Raw genomic sequence first — 16,871 nt, 5'->3', positions numbered from 1 at the left:
CGCGTAAGTCTCATAATCTTAAGGTCGTGAGTTCGATCCTCACCCGGGGCAATTCTTTTTTTGTTACCACCCCGATAGAAGGATAAAGAAAGATTTTCTAAGTCTTTACTATTAGCTAGTAGGTTTTCATTGATCGCAATGACATTTTCTACTTGTTGAAAGCTCTTCAAGTGCCTCGGTAGCGCAGTAGGCAGCGCGTAAGTCTCATAATCTTAAGGTCGTGAGTTCGATCCTCACCCGGGGCAAGTTCTTTTTTTATCCTTAAGTATTCTTTTTTGATTTACAGATTAAAATTTGGTTTCAAAATAGACGGACCAAGTGGAAAAGAAAATATACCAACGACGTCGAATTATTGGCTCAACAATATTACTCGAGTTTGGGTATACCTGCACCAAGGCCAATTTTTGTTGGAGATCGTTTATGGTAAATTGAATCAAGTAAATAAATTTTTCTGACAATAAGTATCACAATGGAGAATATTTTCTTTTTTCTTCTTCTTCTTTTTTTTTTTTGTTTTTTACAGGTTCTTCAATTATCCAACGCAATCTCAACCGGGTGCTACATTTTTCCCGCAACATTTGACACCATTACCTTTACCACCCGCTTTGCCAATCGTACAACCATTACCTAGTAATTTGCCAACCGGACAACAATCCCCTATTTTTCATAATGTACCTTTAAGTCATCCTACCCATCATCTTACACAGAGATTAGATTTTAGGCATCAAGAACCTTAAGTTAATTCGTTAATTATTATATTGACGAGAGGTGCAATACGTGTACAGAAATTGCTCGTTCGAACATTGATATCTCGCTGTTATCTTTTTATATAATTGCATTTATAATAAGGATACTTAATATACGTACAAAATAAATAATATTCTAATTACATTGGAGTACATATATTTTGGTATCTACCGAATTTTTTTCCTAATCATTATTATGAATTCGAACGACAAAAAATTTCCAATAAATTCTTGAATGAGTGAATTTCGTAGAAAAAAAAAAAAGAATAAAAAATAACGAAAATTCTTTTATATGTACGGAATTAAATTGGGATAATAAATTATTTCGTGAATGAGACCATGATAAATATCTAAACGAAAATTTTTCTCAAACTGCAGATGGCGATGATAACATTTTATTAACACCTAAAGTCTTTTCATCGTGAGCTGCTTGATCTTGTATGATCTTAGCATATTTTTCATTATCTTGTAGGTCTTCTTCGTCCAACATTTCTTGCATCCTTTGTTTATATCTAGAAAGAAGTTATTTTTTGTGAGACATTATAAGATGTCAAAGAATTTAGAATAATTACTCACATCTCACTGTCAGGATTATTTTCCTGATTTCTACATTTGTCCAATTTCTTTTCTATAGCTCTTACAACATCGCGCGATGGTGGTTCTACGCATTTAGCCATTGATCTTATTTCTATAATATTGATACATTATTAAATTGTTTTGTTAAATTAATCAATGAAATGTTAAATCAGACAATTATTATATCACTTACTTCTAACTGCTTCAATTATGCCTCCTAATTGTTCACTTGGAAATAATATATCTGTTACATAATTGTCTAAGTTTGCAGAAGCTCTGGATGCTGCATGTAAAGTTGCAGCCAAAGCAACTTGACTTGGAGCATAAAGTAAAACACTATCTGTTAAGAAAACTCTTTCTAGAAATTCATCTATATGTGGCCTCAATTTCTCTGGATTTTCTAACGAAGTATACCGTGTCTAAAAGTTCGAACATAATGCATTAATATACAAATCTCTAAAAAAAGATAGTTAGTGATATATAAGTAATACACCTTAATATCAATCATTAATCCTTCCACAGGTCTAAATGGATTGTGAATAGTTAAATTATAATTCAGTTGTTGCATAAGTAACAATTCGTTGTTAAGAATAATATCTGATGCTTTTTCTCTATCCCCTTTAATATTTGCAACAAATTGAGATATTGAAACATTAAATTCTTCAACCTGTGAAAATGATTTCATTATATTATGCTACAATAGTTTTATAATCCTAATGTTATTAGAATATAATAAGATAATTACTTTACAAGCTAAATATACGCATGTGACTAATATCTCTTTTGGATGATAATCCATTACACTGTTCCTTAAATAAAATCTCTTGAAGTAATGTAGAGCAGTAGCAACAGTAGCTCTAGGCATTGGAGGAGTAAAACGACGACAGAAATCACGTAATTGTAATTCATAAAATCTGAGAAGTGTACGCTCTTCGTTGTCGGAGAGAAAATGTGCCTCTCTTTCTTGTGGCTTTGTAGTAATATGAAAATATACAGGATGTTCTATGCATTTAAGAAAATAGGAAATAGATACTAATAGTAAAATTATTATCTAAGTGTAAGGTGCTGTATTATCGATAGAGTTAAACGTAAACATAACCTAACAGTCCATCGAATATCGTTAAGGTTATTATTTTACGACGAAGTTACAACGGAAGATTATTTAATTCGCTTAACCTTAATTACTATAATACGATTTTTTTATACGTTAAAAGAACTTACAGACATATTGGCACCATGTTTTTCGATGAAATCAGCATTCGTCTTCTCTCTTAACGCCGTTAATTCATTCTCGTCTCTAAACATCCAAAATCTATTTTGCGAGCTTTGAGGAAACATTTCTATACGTAGACGCCAGAATGAAGAATAAATTCTAATTAAATCTAACAAAAATATAAACTTATGATTAATTCGACAGCCGACAGGTGTTGCACGTGCGTCGTAATGAAAGTACTTTACCAATTGCTATCTAGAGGGCAGCATAGCTTGTTGTATCATGCGCAGACACGTCGGTACGAACGACACCTACATTACAAAATATACATCAATTTAAATCATAATTAAATTAAATTAAATTTTAAATAAAATTAATATAAATTAATAAAAACATTGTATCAAACTTGGATTAAATAATTCCAAACATTTCTAAAAATACAATTTCTTTATTTATCCTTTATGAAATTCAAACTGTAATAAAATTTTATTACGAATAAATATTTTATTTTGGAATAATTTTATCCAACATTTAAAATTAAGAATAAAGGAAGCGAAGAAACGATTTGAGAAATTTGGAAGGAATAACGAACGCGATGTTTTCTGGCAAACTAGCCGCCTACACACAACGGTAATAAACAAGATCGGCGACAGGGAGATGGTGGAGTGAGGCAGAACCGATTTTAATATGGACGCCTCCCCCAAGCGGTTGCACGTCCGATCTGAAGGGGCGTTCCAACGACCCTTTGTCAACCGACAACGCCGCTGCATCTTATCACGATCGAGACTTGGGATCTACCCGTTTTGCTTCTCCACCTCGTTTCTTGCCCCGAGGCTATCGTCGGCCGTTCGAGCTGCCGCTCGCTCGTTCGCCTCTCTTTTAAGAGTACAGACCTCAGCCATAACTCTTCCTCATTTTTTATTGCAGGCTAGTTTACGTTGCCTTTACGTTACACGATTGCTCCTCGTCGTTGTCCTCCATCGTCATATCCAAGACTTTGAATAATATCGATTCCATCGATCTTTCGATCTTACATCGTCAGATAAAGTATCTTTTTCGATGGACGATCTCTTACCAACATTCACTTTACTTGTATTATTTCTATCCTAATATCGGTACAATCGTAACTATAAGTAACATCGGATAAACTAAAGATATTCTATAATTCGATCGATATAATTTATTTGTTCTTTTTCCCAATTTTTCTCTACTATTTTAAAATCAACTATTATGGTATTATATATTTCTCTCTCTCTCTCTCTCTCTCTCTCTCTCTCTTTCTTTTTTTCCTTCATTTCCTAGTAACAACGCGATAATTTGTTAGGCAAATTAGAATACAGGTATAGACATATATGCATATATAGGTAGTACGTAAATGTACGAAACCCTAGCGGTTTCGCTTCCGCCGAAATCCAAGAAAGGAAGGAAAGATACGGCTATCCCCGAAAGTGAAGTACATCCGCCATTAATCTAACATTGCGGTTACCGGCACCCTCCAAAGTTCGCGTGTTCCACCACCCTTTCCCTTTTATCCGGGAGACACGCACGTATGCGAGCTAGGAGTTCTCTTATAGGTATATCTACTTCTACACGAACGTTTTCCAATAATCGCGTTTGCCGTAAGAAAAGGAGGAAGTCAAATGGTTTACTCGCCTCGTCCTAATGCAAAATCAATGCTTAACTTTGGCTACCCGAGGTGTGACGGAATAAAGTGGATTACTTTCGCCGTGTTATATCCAACTTGGTTCTGCTACGCCGTAATCAAGAGTGACTTTCCTCTAGGAATTCAACCCTCTTCTCTACACTGACAAATTACCCTTACTTCGATAGAACAGATATTCTAACTTTTAGCCACGTTGTACACGCCGCCATATTCGTGACATGTTAAAAACTGACAAATGATCTTGCCCTTTCTAACGAGAAAGCAAAAGAAAGGAGAGAGAGAGAGAGAGAGAGAGAGAGAGAGAGAGAGAGAGAGATCCTATCTAGGTATGTCATTTTTTATTCATACGAAGAAAAACAAAATGACTTTTCTTCAATGAATTTTATCCAAGAGTTTATAACCAGTAACATTCCTCTTTCAAGTTAGCCAATCTATCGGTTGAAGTAATTCCATGAAATGTACGTAAGTACGTGACCTAGTACATATCGCATGTTACCGTTACCATACCATGGTGGTATCGTCGTTGGTTAACCCGCAAAAAGCGGTATCACGCCTGATTTTAACACTCCTCGGGCTTTGGCTTGACTGCTTTTCTGGTCGCACGCAAACCCTTCCGTGGTCGAAACGTCACGTGGCCTATTCTCCTCATATGTCAGGACCTTTTCTGTTTCCTTATTGTACTTGCATATACATATATATCTACCTATATGCAAATCAATTTATGCCTTTTCTTCTTCATGCAAAAAGGAAAGGAAAAAAAAAAGAGAACAAGAAAAAAGAAAAAGAGAGAGAAAACAACAACAACAACGAGTAAGCGAATTAAAAGAATATTTTAATTAATGTAAAGGGATCGAAAATCGATGTCGTATCTCTAATTATATTGACCAAGATGAAAGGATTCGATAAAAACTAAATTAATTTTTCAAATCATCTAGAAACTTTTGGATGATCCTGTAGATATCATTTCTATCTAGTTTTGCTACCAGTTTTGATGCTTCGATGATCTCATGTTATTTGATAAATCACTGAAACGATTTTAAAATCACGAGTCCCTACAATCGATATGGAAGAAAGACAAAGGTAGAAAAATGAAAGAAGAAAAAAAGGAAAAAAGAAGAAAAAGCAAGGAAGAAAAAGAAAAGAAAGAAAGAGAAAGAGAGAAAGAGAGAAAGAGAGAAAGAGAGAGAGAGAGAGAGAGAGAGAGTCTGAAGAAGTTCGGGTGCAAAGTTAGCCAGGGGCATAAACGAAGAGAAGGATCAGCAAGTAGACAGAGTGAGAGAGAAAGAAGAGAGAGAGAGAAAGAAGAGAGAGAGAAAGAAGAGAGAGAGAGAGAGAGAGACAGAAAAGAAGAAGAAGAAGACTAGTACGGAGGAAAGTAGAGATGGAAGAAAGAGACAGCAACGAAGTGGGTTCGTATACATGGGTATAATTACAGAGGACAGAGACAGAGAGGGACAGAGAAGGAGATAGAGAGAGAGAGAGAGAGACAGACCAGGAAAAAGAAAGAGAAAGAGATAGCAGTGGCTAGACCCACTGCAGCAAGTTTAAAGTCGCCTCGAGGTAAGAGTATACTCCAAATCGGTGAGGCCCGATTCTTTAGCGATCCTTTTTCGCGATCCATTCGCGACTCGTTCCTAATTCTTATTCGTGCCCGGGGTGAAAAACGGGAGAAGAATTTGCCGAGCTGTATTTTTATGCTACTGATTTTTCCCTCCCTCGTTTTCTTTCTTTTTCTCTCCTTTCTTTTTTTTTTTTATGCACTTTCAGAATCTGTCTCCTTTCGCTTCACCCTTTTATTTCATCTATTATCATATTCCCGAGGTCTTCTTGAGAATGAATAAAGAGAAAAAAAGCAAGGAAGGAAAGAAAAAATGAAAGAAAAAAAAATAAGAAAAGGAAATAAAGAAATAATATTTTTATTGAATAATATATGAGGATGGAGTATGGTAAGATAATTTTCAAATTGATATAAAATGCAAGAGAAAGAGAGAGAAAGAGAGAAACTATGGTGACTGCATTATGCATGAAGGTTTATTATCCGTTCGTTGAGTCATTAAGAAAGTAGTAGATGTACTACGTCCGCCGTGATCTTTCACGAAGGATTCCGATAGATTATCATGATCACACAGTTCTACCATACACAAAGATACTAACTACCTTCCTTCTGTGTATATGATGTATTTTACGCGTAAAAGTCCGAGCTTATTTCTCATTGCCTCAAAGAATATTCTTTCATTGCTCTCTTCTCTTTCGTTATTAGCTCGACTTAATTCGCGAGAACGAGAGTTGTGACCTTCTGAATCCTCTAATTTTGGCTGACCGCGGACAGCGATAATTAACGAACTATAATCAACGGCCCATTCGACGCGTAACGTAACGTAACGTAACGGAACGTAACTGAGAGGATTCATCTTTTCATGATGTATGTCTTGCCGGGGTGAATACGTTAAAGGTGCGTACACACGTGAAAATGATATTATTTCAAGTTAACTTTTGATTAACGTTATAACGAGAAAGAACGACGAAAATAATCGATCGTATTTATATAAAGAAAATCTCGACAGTTCGTTTATTCGAAAAAATAACTCGATGGTTCACGAATAACTCGTTCTATGTTACACACCTCGAAGAAAAGTCAAGATTATCCACTTTTGCGGTAATTCCTGGCTGCTCGGGCGCACACAAGTTCGCGCAAGATGGCCGCCGGCCGAAGAGCTCCGATTGGCGACGGCGGAGCGGGCTATTTGAGCGGCGGTTGGTGGTTCAGCACGGACCGGCACGAGTAATTTTGATCGTGATTATACTAATTTCATAGTATGCCCCTTCTCGGTGGCTTAAGCACCGGCCGAGTTCACACGAGTAGCGCCACGAGACAGGAGTAACCGTGCTCGTTGTGATATCGCCAGTGTTTCGTCAAAATTATTTTTTCGTTACGAAAAATGTTTCGAATAAAAAAGATCTCTCGGTAGTGTAGACGCGCCTTCATAAACTCTTCTCCGACATTTTTCTTCCGTCTTTTTAATCTTCAAATCGGGATTCCATTTCTGAAAATCGCGAGTTGCTCGTCGCGATGCGTCATGTACGAGAGATATATACGTTGCGCGCGTTTCCTCCCTACCCCTATCTCCATCGTTATTTCCTTTAAACACGAATTGAAAAGAGATAGAAAGCTAAAAGGTAAAAGAGAGAAGAGCATCACTGTTTACGTGAACAGGTATGTACTTACATACCTACCTACTATATATCAAACTATAATCGTCTCATGTCTATAATCGTTAGTGCGGTTCGTAGTCACGGGCAAATAGCTCTTCCCTCTCTTTCCATCTCGCAATCTCGCGAGCTTCGCCATCCTCCTTCACCTCCTCCCCTACCTTTTCTCCTCTCTCACTCTCCCATCCCTCTTATGCTCTGGCCTCTCTTCTCCCCGTGGGCAATGAGCGGAGCCTTGCCGGCCATCGCGGTGGGGGCTAAATTACCACAATTTTGTACTTTTTATACCGCGAGGGAAAAAAGAGGATAATTTTTGGTGGAAACGCAACAATTTTATCGGCCGTTGTTATGTGAGATCAGTTGGTGTCTACTGCCGCTACGCGTTACACCTGTCCGTTCTCCTGCGTCTTTCGTTCTTAGCTAACTCAGATTTTGATTTTCTTCTTTTAATCAATGAGAATCAATGATACTACCGCGGATCGATCGTTCTGATTCGAATGATGGATAACTTGCCACTCTGACGCCATTTTGGTAACCTTGGACATATCACTCTCGTTGAATTTGATCGAATCAGAGGTTATAAACCTTTTATCGATTAAGTTTAGGTGTTTTATTTGAATTTATATATATAAAGTGTGACAATGCTAGAAGTGAAAGTTCTGTGAATCGAAAATCGTGATTTCAAAGAGTTTGCGGTCGCCATTTTGGGGAACGTATACTCTATACAGATGAGTATACGGTAATATCTTTGCGAGAAACTCAATGATGAGAGTGAGTATTTGGTTATATACATATATACCTACATATATATATGTGTGGACAATATACATAATCTTATCTACCTATTTAATATTATATTAATTTCTCATATTTAATTTTATATATCGAGACTTGTCACGAGACGAACAAATTAATGATGTCACTCCACAAACACTTATACTCGTCTATAAGCGAATATGCAACACGTTGGCACTTAAACGTTGGTCTAGCAAGTCTGATAAGACAGACATTCTAACGTTCATCATTAGGTCGTTGCTACCTGTAGTTAACAGTGTAACTCGATAATACCTTTAAGTTATTCAACAGAAAACCTGTTTGCGAGAATTAAAAATAATAGGATCGTTTAACGGCGTGGGGGATTTATATTGAAGATATCAAAGACGACGATTTGTTAAATTATTATTAAAATCTTGGCTACTATATAAAAGATCATTATCTAAAGTAGAAAATTATTGCTTTCACGATAGTTCTTTCTAACGGTTATCGATTTACATGAGAGGAAAATATTGGAGAGAGAAATTTTTCCTCTCAAAAAAAAAGTTGGAAAAAGAAAAATAAAAAACATATTAAAGAATATATCTATATATGTGTATATATGTGTATGCGTATATATATAAGATATATACATATACACACACACATATATATATGTAGATGGATGGATAGCAATAGCTATAATATTTTTAATTTATCATATCTATATTATAAAGCATTCAAGCAGTATCAATTAAATACGATAAAATATCTAGTCTCAGAGGTGAAATTCATTACTTATAAATATTCAACGTATCTCCCGAGATAAACATCTCTCTAGCACGTTGGCTGCACCCCTTTCTTTTTTCCTTTTCTTTCTTATTTCTTTTTTTTTCCTTTTTTTATTATGGTTATTTGCATGACGCCAAAGTGGATGGTTCCATTTGTATCAAAGATAACTACTAACCCTCATATTATTTTATTATATCATTTGTATATACACAAGTGGAAAAAAACAGGGGAGAAGAAAGATTAGAGAAAACAAAAATGTAAAAAACGGACAAGATTAAACAAGAAGGTTAAAAAAAGAAAGAAGCGACGCAAAGAGAGTAGCTAAAAGAAAACTACCTAACTAAGTACTTGGAGAGATATGATAGTAGATGGAAAAGTGGTTTCTCCGTAAAGATGGTAGGATAGTCTAGATACCCGGAGTCGTTATTGATGCCGAAGGTAGGTATCTATCGCTCCCGGGCTTCGAGGACCTACGTCGAAAAAGGAAAAGATAGAGGCAATAAAAATGCAAGGGCGAAAAGGACGGAGGTAAATAACGGTGGAGGAGGCGTGGTTGGCGCGATGCGGCGCCCTCAAAGCATGATCTTACCTCGAGGGTGTACCTTTTAAAAACCCTAAGGTAGTAGAAGCCTCGAAACTGGGAGCTCAAGAGATAAGATCCTCCTAGTTATCGAACTAACTCCTGTTCTTCAACGAAACTCTCCTTCCGTCGGCGAAGAAAACTTGAATGCAATCAGTTACCTCGGATAAATTTAAAGAAACGATTCAACGAGAAAATAATTTCTCTTTTTGTTTATTTATCTATTTTTTTTCTTTTTGCCTATTTTCCTTAAAGCGAGATAATTTTTATCTCTCTGAAATCAAATGTATCCTACGAGCGAATATTTATATAGAAACTTCGAAATTATCGTCTTAGCAATTTTTTTTTGTAAAACAAGATTAAATTCTAAGGAACGAGTCAATTATCAAGGATTTGGTTTATCTTTTCTTGAAAACGAAGAATAATATATACCAATTCTACGAGCAAGAATCCAAAACGTTACTTTAAAATCACGTCGGTGTTCTGAAAAAGAGTATGTTCTGAAACATTAAGACAAGGAGGATCATATTGCCATTTTCCTTAAAATGAAGAATAATATATCACAATTCGATGTCTCATAAGAGATTCAATATATCACGAGAATAAAAATTCTATAGACATATCCTAAAACCAAGGATGTTCTGAAGAAAATAAAAGAAAGAAAAAAAAAAAAGAAAATTATAGCATTATTTTTCCGTAAAATAAGAACTGGTATATGAGAATTTGATCTCTCACGTGTTCTATGAACTAGGATCCAAACAGACACACACCCTGAAATCATGCCATGGTATCTAATAAAAAAGAAAAAAAAAAAAAGAGAGAAAAAGAAGAAATAGAAGAAACACTAACGACGATACGATGAACCCGCGGCTACGGAAACAAAGACGTAAGAATGACGGAATATACGCCATTTTAAAGGCCCTAATTACAGCCTCCTCTCTCTGTATCTCGACCGAACGTCGTGGTCGTGGCAGATGTGGATAATGATAGCCCGAGAATCCGCCGATCTGTGTCCTCCTTCGAGACCGAGTTCCACGGATTCTGGCGCCATCGATCAGAGAAATTTCTACCAGTCATTAATCGAAGTTATCGAAACTTTTGCTTCTGATCCTGCCGACGGTTAGATCGAAATCATTTCGTTTGAGTTTTTAATACTAAACTGTGATTTCTCTTTTCTTTTTTCTTCTTTTCTCTTTCTCTCTATCAATACGATAAAATCTTTAATATTCAATCGTCTCGTCAAAATTAAAATCTTTGATACGGTCAAGCGTAAAAAGTCGATCAGATTAAAAAGGGAATATCATTGGGATTAAATGTAATTCGTTCCTACTACACGTCTCTATTACACGAAAGAGATCCCATCTATATGCAGATTTACATTAGGTTTTGTCGCTTTCGGTGAAATTAAAAGTTTGCCGTCTGTTTTTCTGAACTTCACCTACGACGAAGAGGACGGATGTTGTCCAGCAAGGAATGAGAAGAATCGAGGAGGTTGCCTCTGAAAACTCCGCCCTTCACCTTCAGCGGCCTTTAATTACCAAAAATTTTACGAGCCGCACGTTGTGTTCTGTCATTTGTTTGCTCAAGCACGCCGGAAGTTCGAGCTAATTGATTATCTGCTAATTTGTAACGTTGCCTGCTTAGAAGATGCCGAGAGGCTGAAACCTCCGCGACGGTTTCTTCGCGAGGACACCTTCTTCTTTTTTATTCTTTTATATTATTATTATTATTGTTATTATTATTATTATTATCCTTTTTTAATTTTTCTTTTCATTACTCCATCTTCGTAAGAACTTTTGTCAGAGCAATTAAACCAGCATACATAATTCATTTTTATTAATTTCCGATATAAAAATAAGACGTAAGTAATGATAATAATATCATTTTCATTTTTATCCTTCATCTTTCCGCAAAAGATAAAAAGTTAAATAAGACCAGTGAGAATCAAGTAGAAGAGTATAATATACAACCCTGTTTCATGCAAGTAGATTGAGTACTTCTATCAAACTTCAACCAAAGGGGACAACATAATTTATGGTTGTTATATGTGATATATTTACGGTATAAATAACCGCAAGAGAAAAATTCTGGAGACGGTTCGAGATAAAAAGAGGAAAAAGAAAAAACATTTTGATAATCTTCCGATGAACAATCTCGATACGTAGATAGTTAATCGAGATACGGATAACATTGTCATCTATCTTATTACTCTGAAAAGATAGAATTCATCGATGAAGTATTTAATTAAAGGTAGTGTACGCTAAACGATAGACGATAGACGATAGACGATAGTTAAAATTACGTAGCTAGGTTTAATCGAGTCAATGATTATCAGAAACATTTATTTCCTTTTTCTAATTCTGTTTTCTTTTCTTCCACGAACTTCCAAGTTCGTCTGTTCCTTTTATTCGAAAAAAGATCTAAGCTAATTTTCTTTTTCCTTGAAAAAAAGTCTAACGCCATTAGTACGAAATCAGTCGCACGATCGAGTCCACGAATGTCCACGAAAGCAGATCATTTGTCTTTTCTTTTTTCTTTCTTTTTTTTTTGTTTTGACTTCAACGAGAAGAAAAGAAAAAAGAGAGAGAGAGAGAGAGAGAGAGAGAGAGAGAGAGAGACAGAGAGATAGGGTAAAAGGCCTAAGGGCTAACTGGTCTTATGAAGAACAGGGCTCTGAGGAGAATGCTCATGGAGAAGCCGATGGGGCCTTACGTAGCTCCGTCTACGCAGGACCCGCGTAATAACACGGCACCGCACGAAACAAACCGACGAATTAGGTAGGTACTATCGGGGGTTCTGCGAAAGCGGTCGACAGACGGACGTAGCAGGACGAACCGACAGCTAGCCTCATCGAGTGTAGTCGAGGAGAGAGCATGAGGAAGAGGATAGTGTAGGGAGGAAAGAGGGTGGATGAGGTGAGGTGAGGTGAGGTGAGGTGAGGTGAGGTGACGTGAGGTGAGGTGAGGTATGGTGTGGTGAGGTGAGGTGAGGTGAGGTGAGATGGGATGAGGTGGGTTGAGGTGAGGTGGGGTGAAGTGGGATGAGGGGGGAGGTAGCGTAGAAAAGGATGGATGCTTCGAAAGGGCCCGGCCTCGTGCAATTACGGTGCCTCGGCAACCCCAGCATTATCTCCAATTATCCGCTTGCGTTTTGAGGTTAGGTTTTCGGTACCCCTCGAGGGCCCAACAGCCACCACGAGGCAACGCGATCCTCGAATCGTCTCCACGGGGCTCGATCCTCGCGAACTTTTGCCCAGAGACAGAAAGCACGTATATTCTACTGTGTTCTTTCAGAGAAAGTTTTAAAGAAAGAGAAAATAGAATAGAGTAGGTATATATATATATATATATATATATATATATGTATGTATGTATGTATGGTCGATCTATTATGTGGCGTCTGCCGACGGATCGATTCGAACGTTTTCGTCCTATAGGGCCCTTTCGTTTTACCGCAAGGCATATAACCGTCCGGATCGACTTACAAAAGCCACATAACTATTTTACTGACCACAGATCGGATACCTTGTATCTAATCGTCGAAAAAAACAGGATGGAAAGTTGGTTGAATATTTTTTCTTTTTTAAGTTAAAGGTCTACATATATCTTGCATGTAGAAATAAATTCGATAAATATTTTAATATATTTTTTGATAATTTGTTGGACGATTATTTTCTAAATTGAAGAGAAAATAGTCAAGATTATAATTTATCTTCGTTTTCATTGACATCAGATAGCGATACTTTTCTTCTTTGATGATCAAAAAAAAAAAAATATTCTGAAACAATGTTCGACTTAGGACTATGTTAGATCAATATTTATGTTTGTGTGTGTTTATAAATTTATGAAATTTCCTTAACAATACTTCTCTTGACCAATGAAAACAAAGTTATCAAAATTATACTGACCCCTTCGAATAATGACAGTATAGCTTACCTACTCTCTTTGCAATTCGAATTTTCATATGATTCGAGGGCTCGATAGAGACTACTATCTTGCTAACCTTTCACCAAGATCGCCGTGCCGATGAAAATAGGCCAGTTTCGAGTACTACGGCCAGTGTTGGCGTGCTAAGAAAGATTTACAGTCTTTATACCGGAAAGGGTACCGCGAGGGTGGTTGCTGGAAGAATGGTTTCCGGCGACGGTAGCTCATAGTCTTAGACACTGGTACACCCACCGTTAGAACTGATACACGTGCCGACGCGACGCCTCGAATATTAACGCCGACGCGATCGTAGATCAACTTGGAAGATTTCTCGAATCTTATCCTTAATCGTTTCGACGAGAAAATATTTAAAAAAAAAAAAAAAAAAAACCGACAAATTTTTTCACAGCAATGTTTATATGGACATTCGATTCTTTCTTTTTATTTTCCTTTTAAAATATTCATCGAAGTTAATTAAAAAAAAAAATTTCTGAAGTTTTCTTTCGCGAAATATTGTATCATTGTTTTTTCTCCTTTTTTTTTTGTTGATAAAATTGGCTTTCCTTCTTCTCTTCGTACGCATCGAATTTGAATTACAAGGCAGACGTCGTATACTCTGAACACGTAGAGAGTTACCAAGATTACCAGTTACCACTTCCTTCTTCTCTTTTCATTTTTCTTTTTCTTTTTTGCTCTTTCTTTCTTTTCTTTCTTTTTCTTTGTTTTTTTTTTTTTTTTTTTTTTTTTTTTAGGCGCGAACCATGTGTTACGCTGGAAGCTAACATTTCGCGAGCCTTCAATCACGTGAGGCAGACGTAGTCTCCTCCAATACGAATTTCACTTAGGCGCTACCTATACCTATAGAGGTAACAGTGGCCCGATCGATTCAAGCGTTACACCTTTTGAATACAATTTTCGTAATGATATGCGAAGAGAGAACACGGTATATACCGTATGCTTCCACCTGGTGTTTCGAGGGAAACAGGCCATCGGATGACCAACCGATGTCTACCTTTTGACTATTATAACCTCCTGCAAGGTATATATTCTTCAAGAAATATCAAGATATTAAAGCCTTTCTAATGGAGACTTTAACATTGACATTGTCATCATAAACGTTTGTCAACCAACTTTCAGAAAGTATTTCTTATCGAAATACACGTTTTATTATACTATTAAAAAATATATATATATATTACATAGCTACTATTAAATATATTAAATAATATTGAAGTATACAAAAACAAAAAATATATAAGCCAATAAAAACTCACTAGGTGATTTTAAAAGAATTAATTACACTTTATCGAGACTGTTTAAATTAATTTTTTTTCTATATCGTAACGCTACAAATCTAAAAACTTTGGGCTCAACCGGTGTATAAGAAAAATAATTAGTATAATATTATATATAATATTAATTTTAAATAAACTAAAAAATAATACATTAATAAAAAAATTATACATTTAAAAGGGATGAAATTTCTTGGAATTACTTTTCTATTTAAGTACTTTCTTATTTTGTTACATATACACGATACAAAAAGTTAGAATAAATTTCTCACGTGAGAAAGAAGATTGACGAATGAACCGATACTTTTTAACTCAGTGTGAATCTTTCGAAATATTATGGTGTCCTGGCACTATAGTTCGGTGCCTATCAATCACTTGGCTCATGGTCCGGCAATAAGACTCCTCGAAGAAGGGGTTATTATCCTGCCAGACTGTTGTGATGCACGACCTCCGTGGGTCCAATACTGGACCTTAAGCCCTTTAGAGTACCTTCGTGCAAGTCGTGCACGAAAATTTACCTAAGACCTTTACAAAGTAAGTAACTGAAGTCAACAAAATTTAATTAATGTACCTGAACGATATTAAATATTCGATATTAAAACGAATCAATTATCCAATTGGAAAATGTTTAATAATTTACTTTTAAATACTATTATTTAAAAAATTCATATTATAGATAGATAGATAGGTAGGTGTATCTATACTCGTTAGTATCATGGTAAAAGAGAATTATGATAGGAAGCTTCGGTGTTATAGCAGCATAATGAAAATGCAGACACGTATCGTAAGTTAAAGCCGTCTGAAGATAAAGAGTGATCGAGCTCGTTCTCCTTTTGAATATTCATTCGTTCCTTCCTTCATCCAACGATATCAGTAGTAGGTACCTACTTAAAATATTGCCGAAAGATCAAGAACCGTTGTTATCGAACGAAATGTGATAATAAATTAGCTTCGATTAATTGGTATAAAAAATAGAATGAACTATAGAAGGCAAAAACGAGACGATCGATTAAACGAAACGTTCCATTTTTTCTTTCTCCTTTCTTTTTTTCTAATTATTTTTAGTATTAGTATATAATTAGTACGAAAATCGTATTAAATTAGATGGAGGAATCAGTTTGATCGATTAATTGAAACGTTTAATTTTCTTCTTAATTGACATAAACAAACGGGAAAGACATCCCCGGAATTAGCAAGTAGGTACATATTAATCTAAGGAAAGTAAAATAAAGAGGGGAAAGTAAAATAAAGAGACTAGCGCAACGTCGCGTGATTCGTGAATTCCCTGCGGTCGTAAGTACTCTGCCCACGTTACACTTGCATTTCTAATGAAGTTTCGCGCCGTCGGACACGCGTGCTCATACAGTCACAAAAAGTGCGTAGATACACGCACGCTACATACCCGACGTTACATACACACGCAAATTAAACGCAAGTAGACTGACATGCAATTTTTCAAAGATAGCAAAGTCAAGATATTTCGAATGTTCGTTTCAATTATTTAATACAATAGTATTTTAAAAATATCCATTAAATATAAACTAATTGTTTGGCCAATATTATTAAATCATTTTCAATAGAAACTCAAAGTAATCAATTTTATGACAATACAACTGATTATTTACTTTTACCACGTATAAAATAATAATTCTGCAAACGATCGATTGTTATTTACATCATATAAAATCAATAATTTTCTGAACTTGTTTTTCGAAATATGTAACTAATATATACAATCGAATCATATTCAATAATAATAATAATAATAAATAATAATTATTTAACTAAAATAATATAGAATTACGCACGGTGTTTCATTCAGAATTTCTTTAAGAAAGAAGGAAGAAAAAAAAAAAAGAAAAACTTTGGGCAAATAAAACATATATTGCAAATCGAATGAAATAAAAGAAAGATCATAATACGCAAGAGTTGGCCTAAAGGACGGGTGTGTAATCGCTTTTGAAATGACATGCAAATGCAATGGGCATTCGAGGCGAGTCTGGTTTTTCAGGGCGTTACCGTCGGAAATTCTGGTCGGTTGGTTGGTCGATGGTGAACGTCGAGGGCGGCGCATCTGTCGGCGAAAGATTTATATCCCGAGGCTGAAGTTCCTTCTACGG

General features: G+C 35.8%; 2 protein-coding genes and 1 non-coding gene across 4 annotated transcripts in view; 2 read left to right on the top strand and 1 right to left on the bottom strand.

The window, feature by feature from the left end:
* The window catches only part of LOC122635876 (homeobox protein MSH-D-like), a 7,675-nt gene extending 6,786 nt beyond the window's left edge, over positions 1-889 (top strand). For both annotated transcript variants that reach the window (XM_043826568.1, XM_043826567.1), the window contains 2 exons: positions 287-423; positions 524-889. In XM_043826568.1, coding sequence (XP_043682503.1) covers positions 287-423; positions 524-737 — 351 coding nt within the window. In that variant the 3' untranslated portion in view covers positions 738-889. The remainder of the gene's footprint in view (positions 1-286; positions 424-523) is intronic.
* On the top strand, positions 173-245 carry Trnam-cau. Its single transcript has one exon. It is a non-coding gene; the product is annotated as a tRNA-Met (tRNA).
* Positions 739-16,871, bottom strand: part of LOC122635875 (cyclin-H) — a 66,624-nt gene continuing 50,491 nt past the window's right edge. Inside the window, exons 3-9 of the mRNA XM_043826566.1 lie at positions 2,781-2,846; positions 2,544-2,704; positions 2,068-2,292; positions 1,816-1,989; positions 1,516-1,741; positions 1,323-1,434; positions 739-1,258 (exon numbers count right to left, since the gene is read on the bottom strand). Coding sequence (XP_043682501.1) covers positions 1,114-1,258; positions 1,323-1,434; positions 1,516-1,741; positions 1,816-1,989; positions 2,068-2,292; positions 2,544-2,660 — 999 coding nt within the window. The 5' untranslated portion in view covers positions 2,661-2,704; positions 2,781-2,846 and the 3' untranslated portion in view covers positions 739-1,113. The remainder of the gene's footprint in view (positions 1,259-1,322; positions 1,435-1,515; positions 1,742-1,815; positions 1,990-2,067; positions 2,293-2,543; positions 2,705-2,780; positions 2,847-16,871) is intronic.

This window comes from Vespula pensylvanica, chromosome 19 (genome assembly GCF_014466175.1).
Source record: "Vespula pensylvanica isolate Volc-1 chromosome 19, ASM1446617v1, whole genome shotgun sequence".
Lineage (NCBI taxonomy): Eukaryota > Metazoa > Arthropoda > Insecta > Hymenoptera > Vespidae > Vespula > Vespula pensylvanica.
This window is presented reverse-complemented; position numbering and strand designations above follow the sequence as displayed.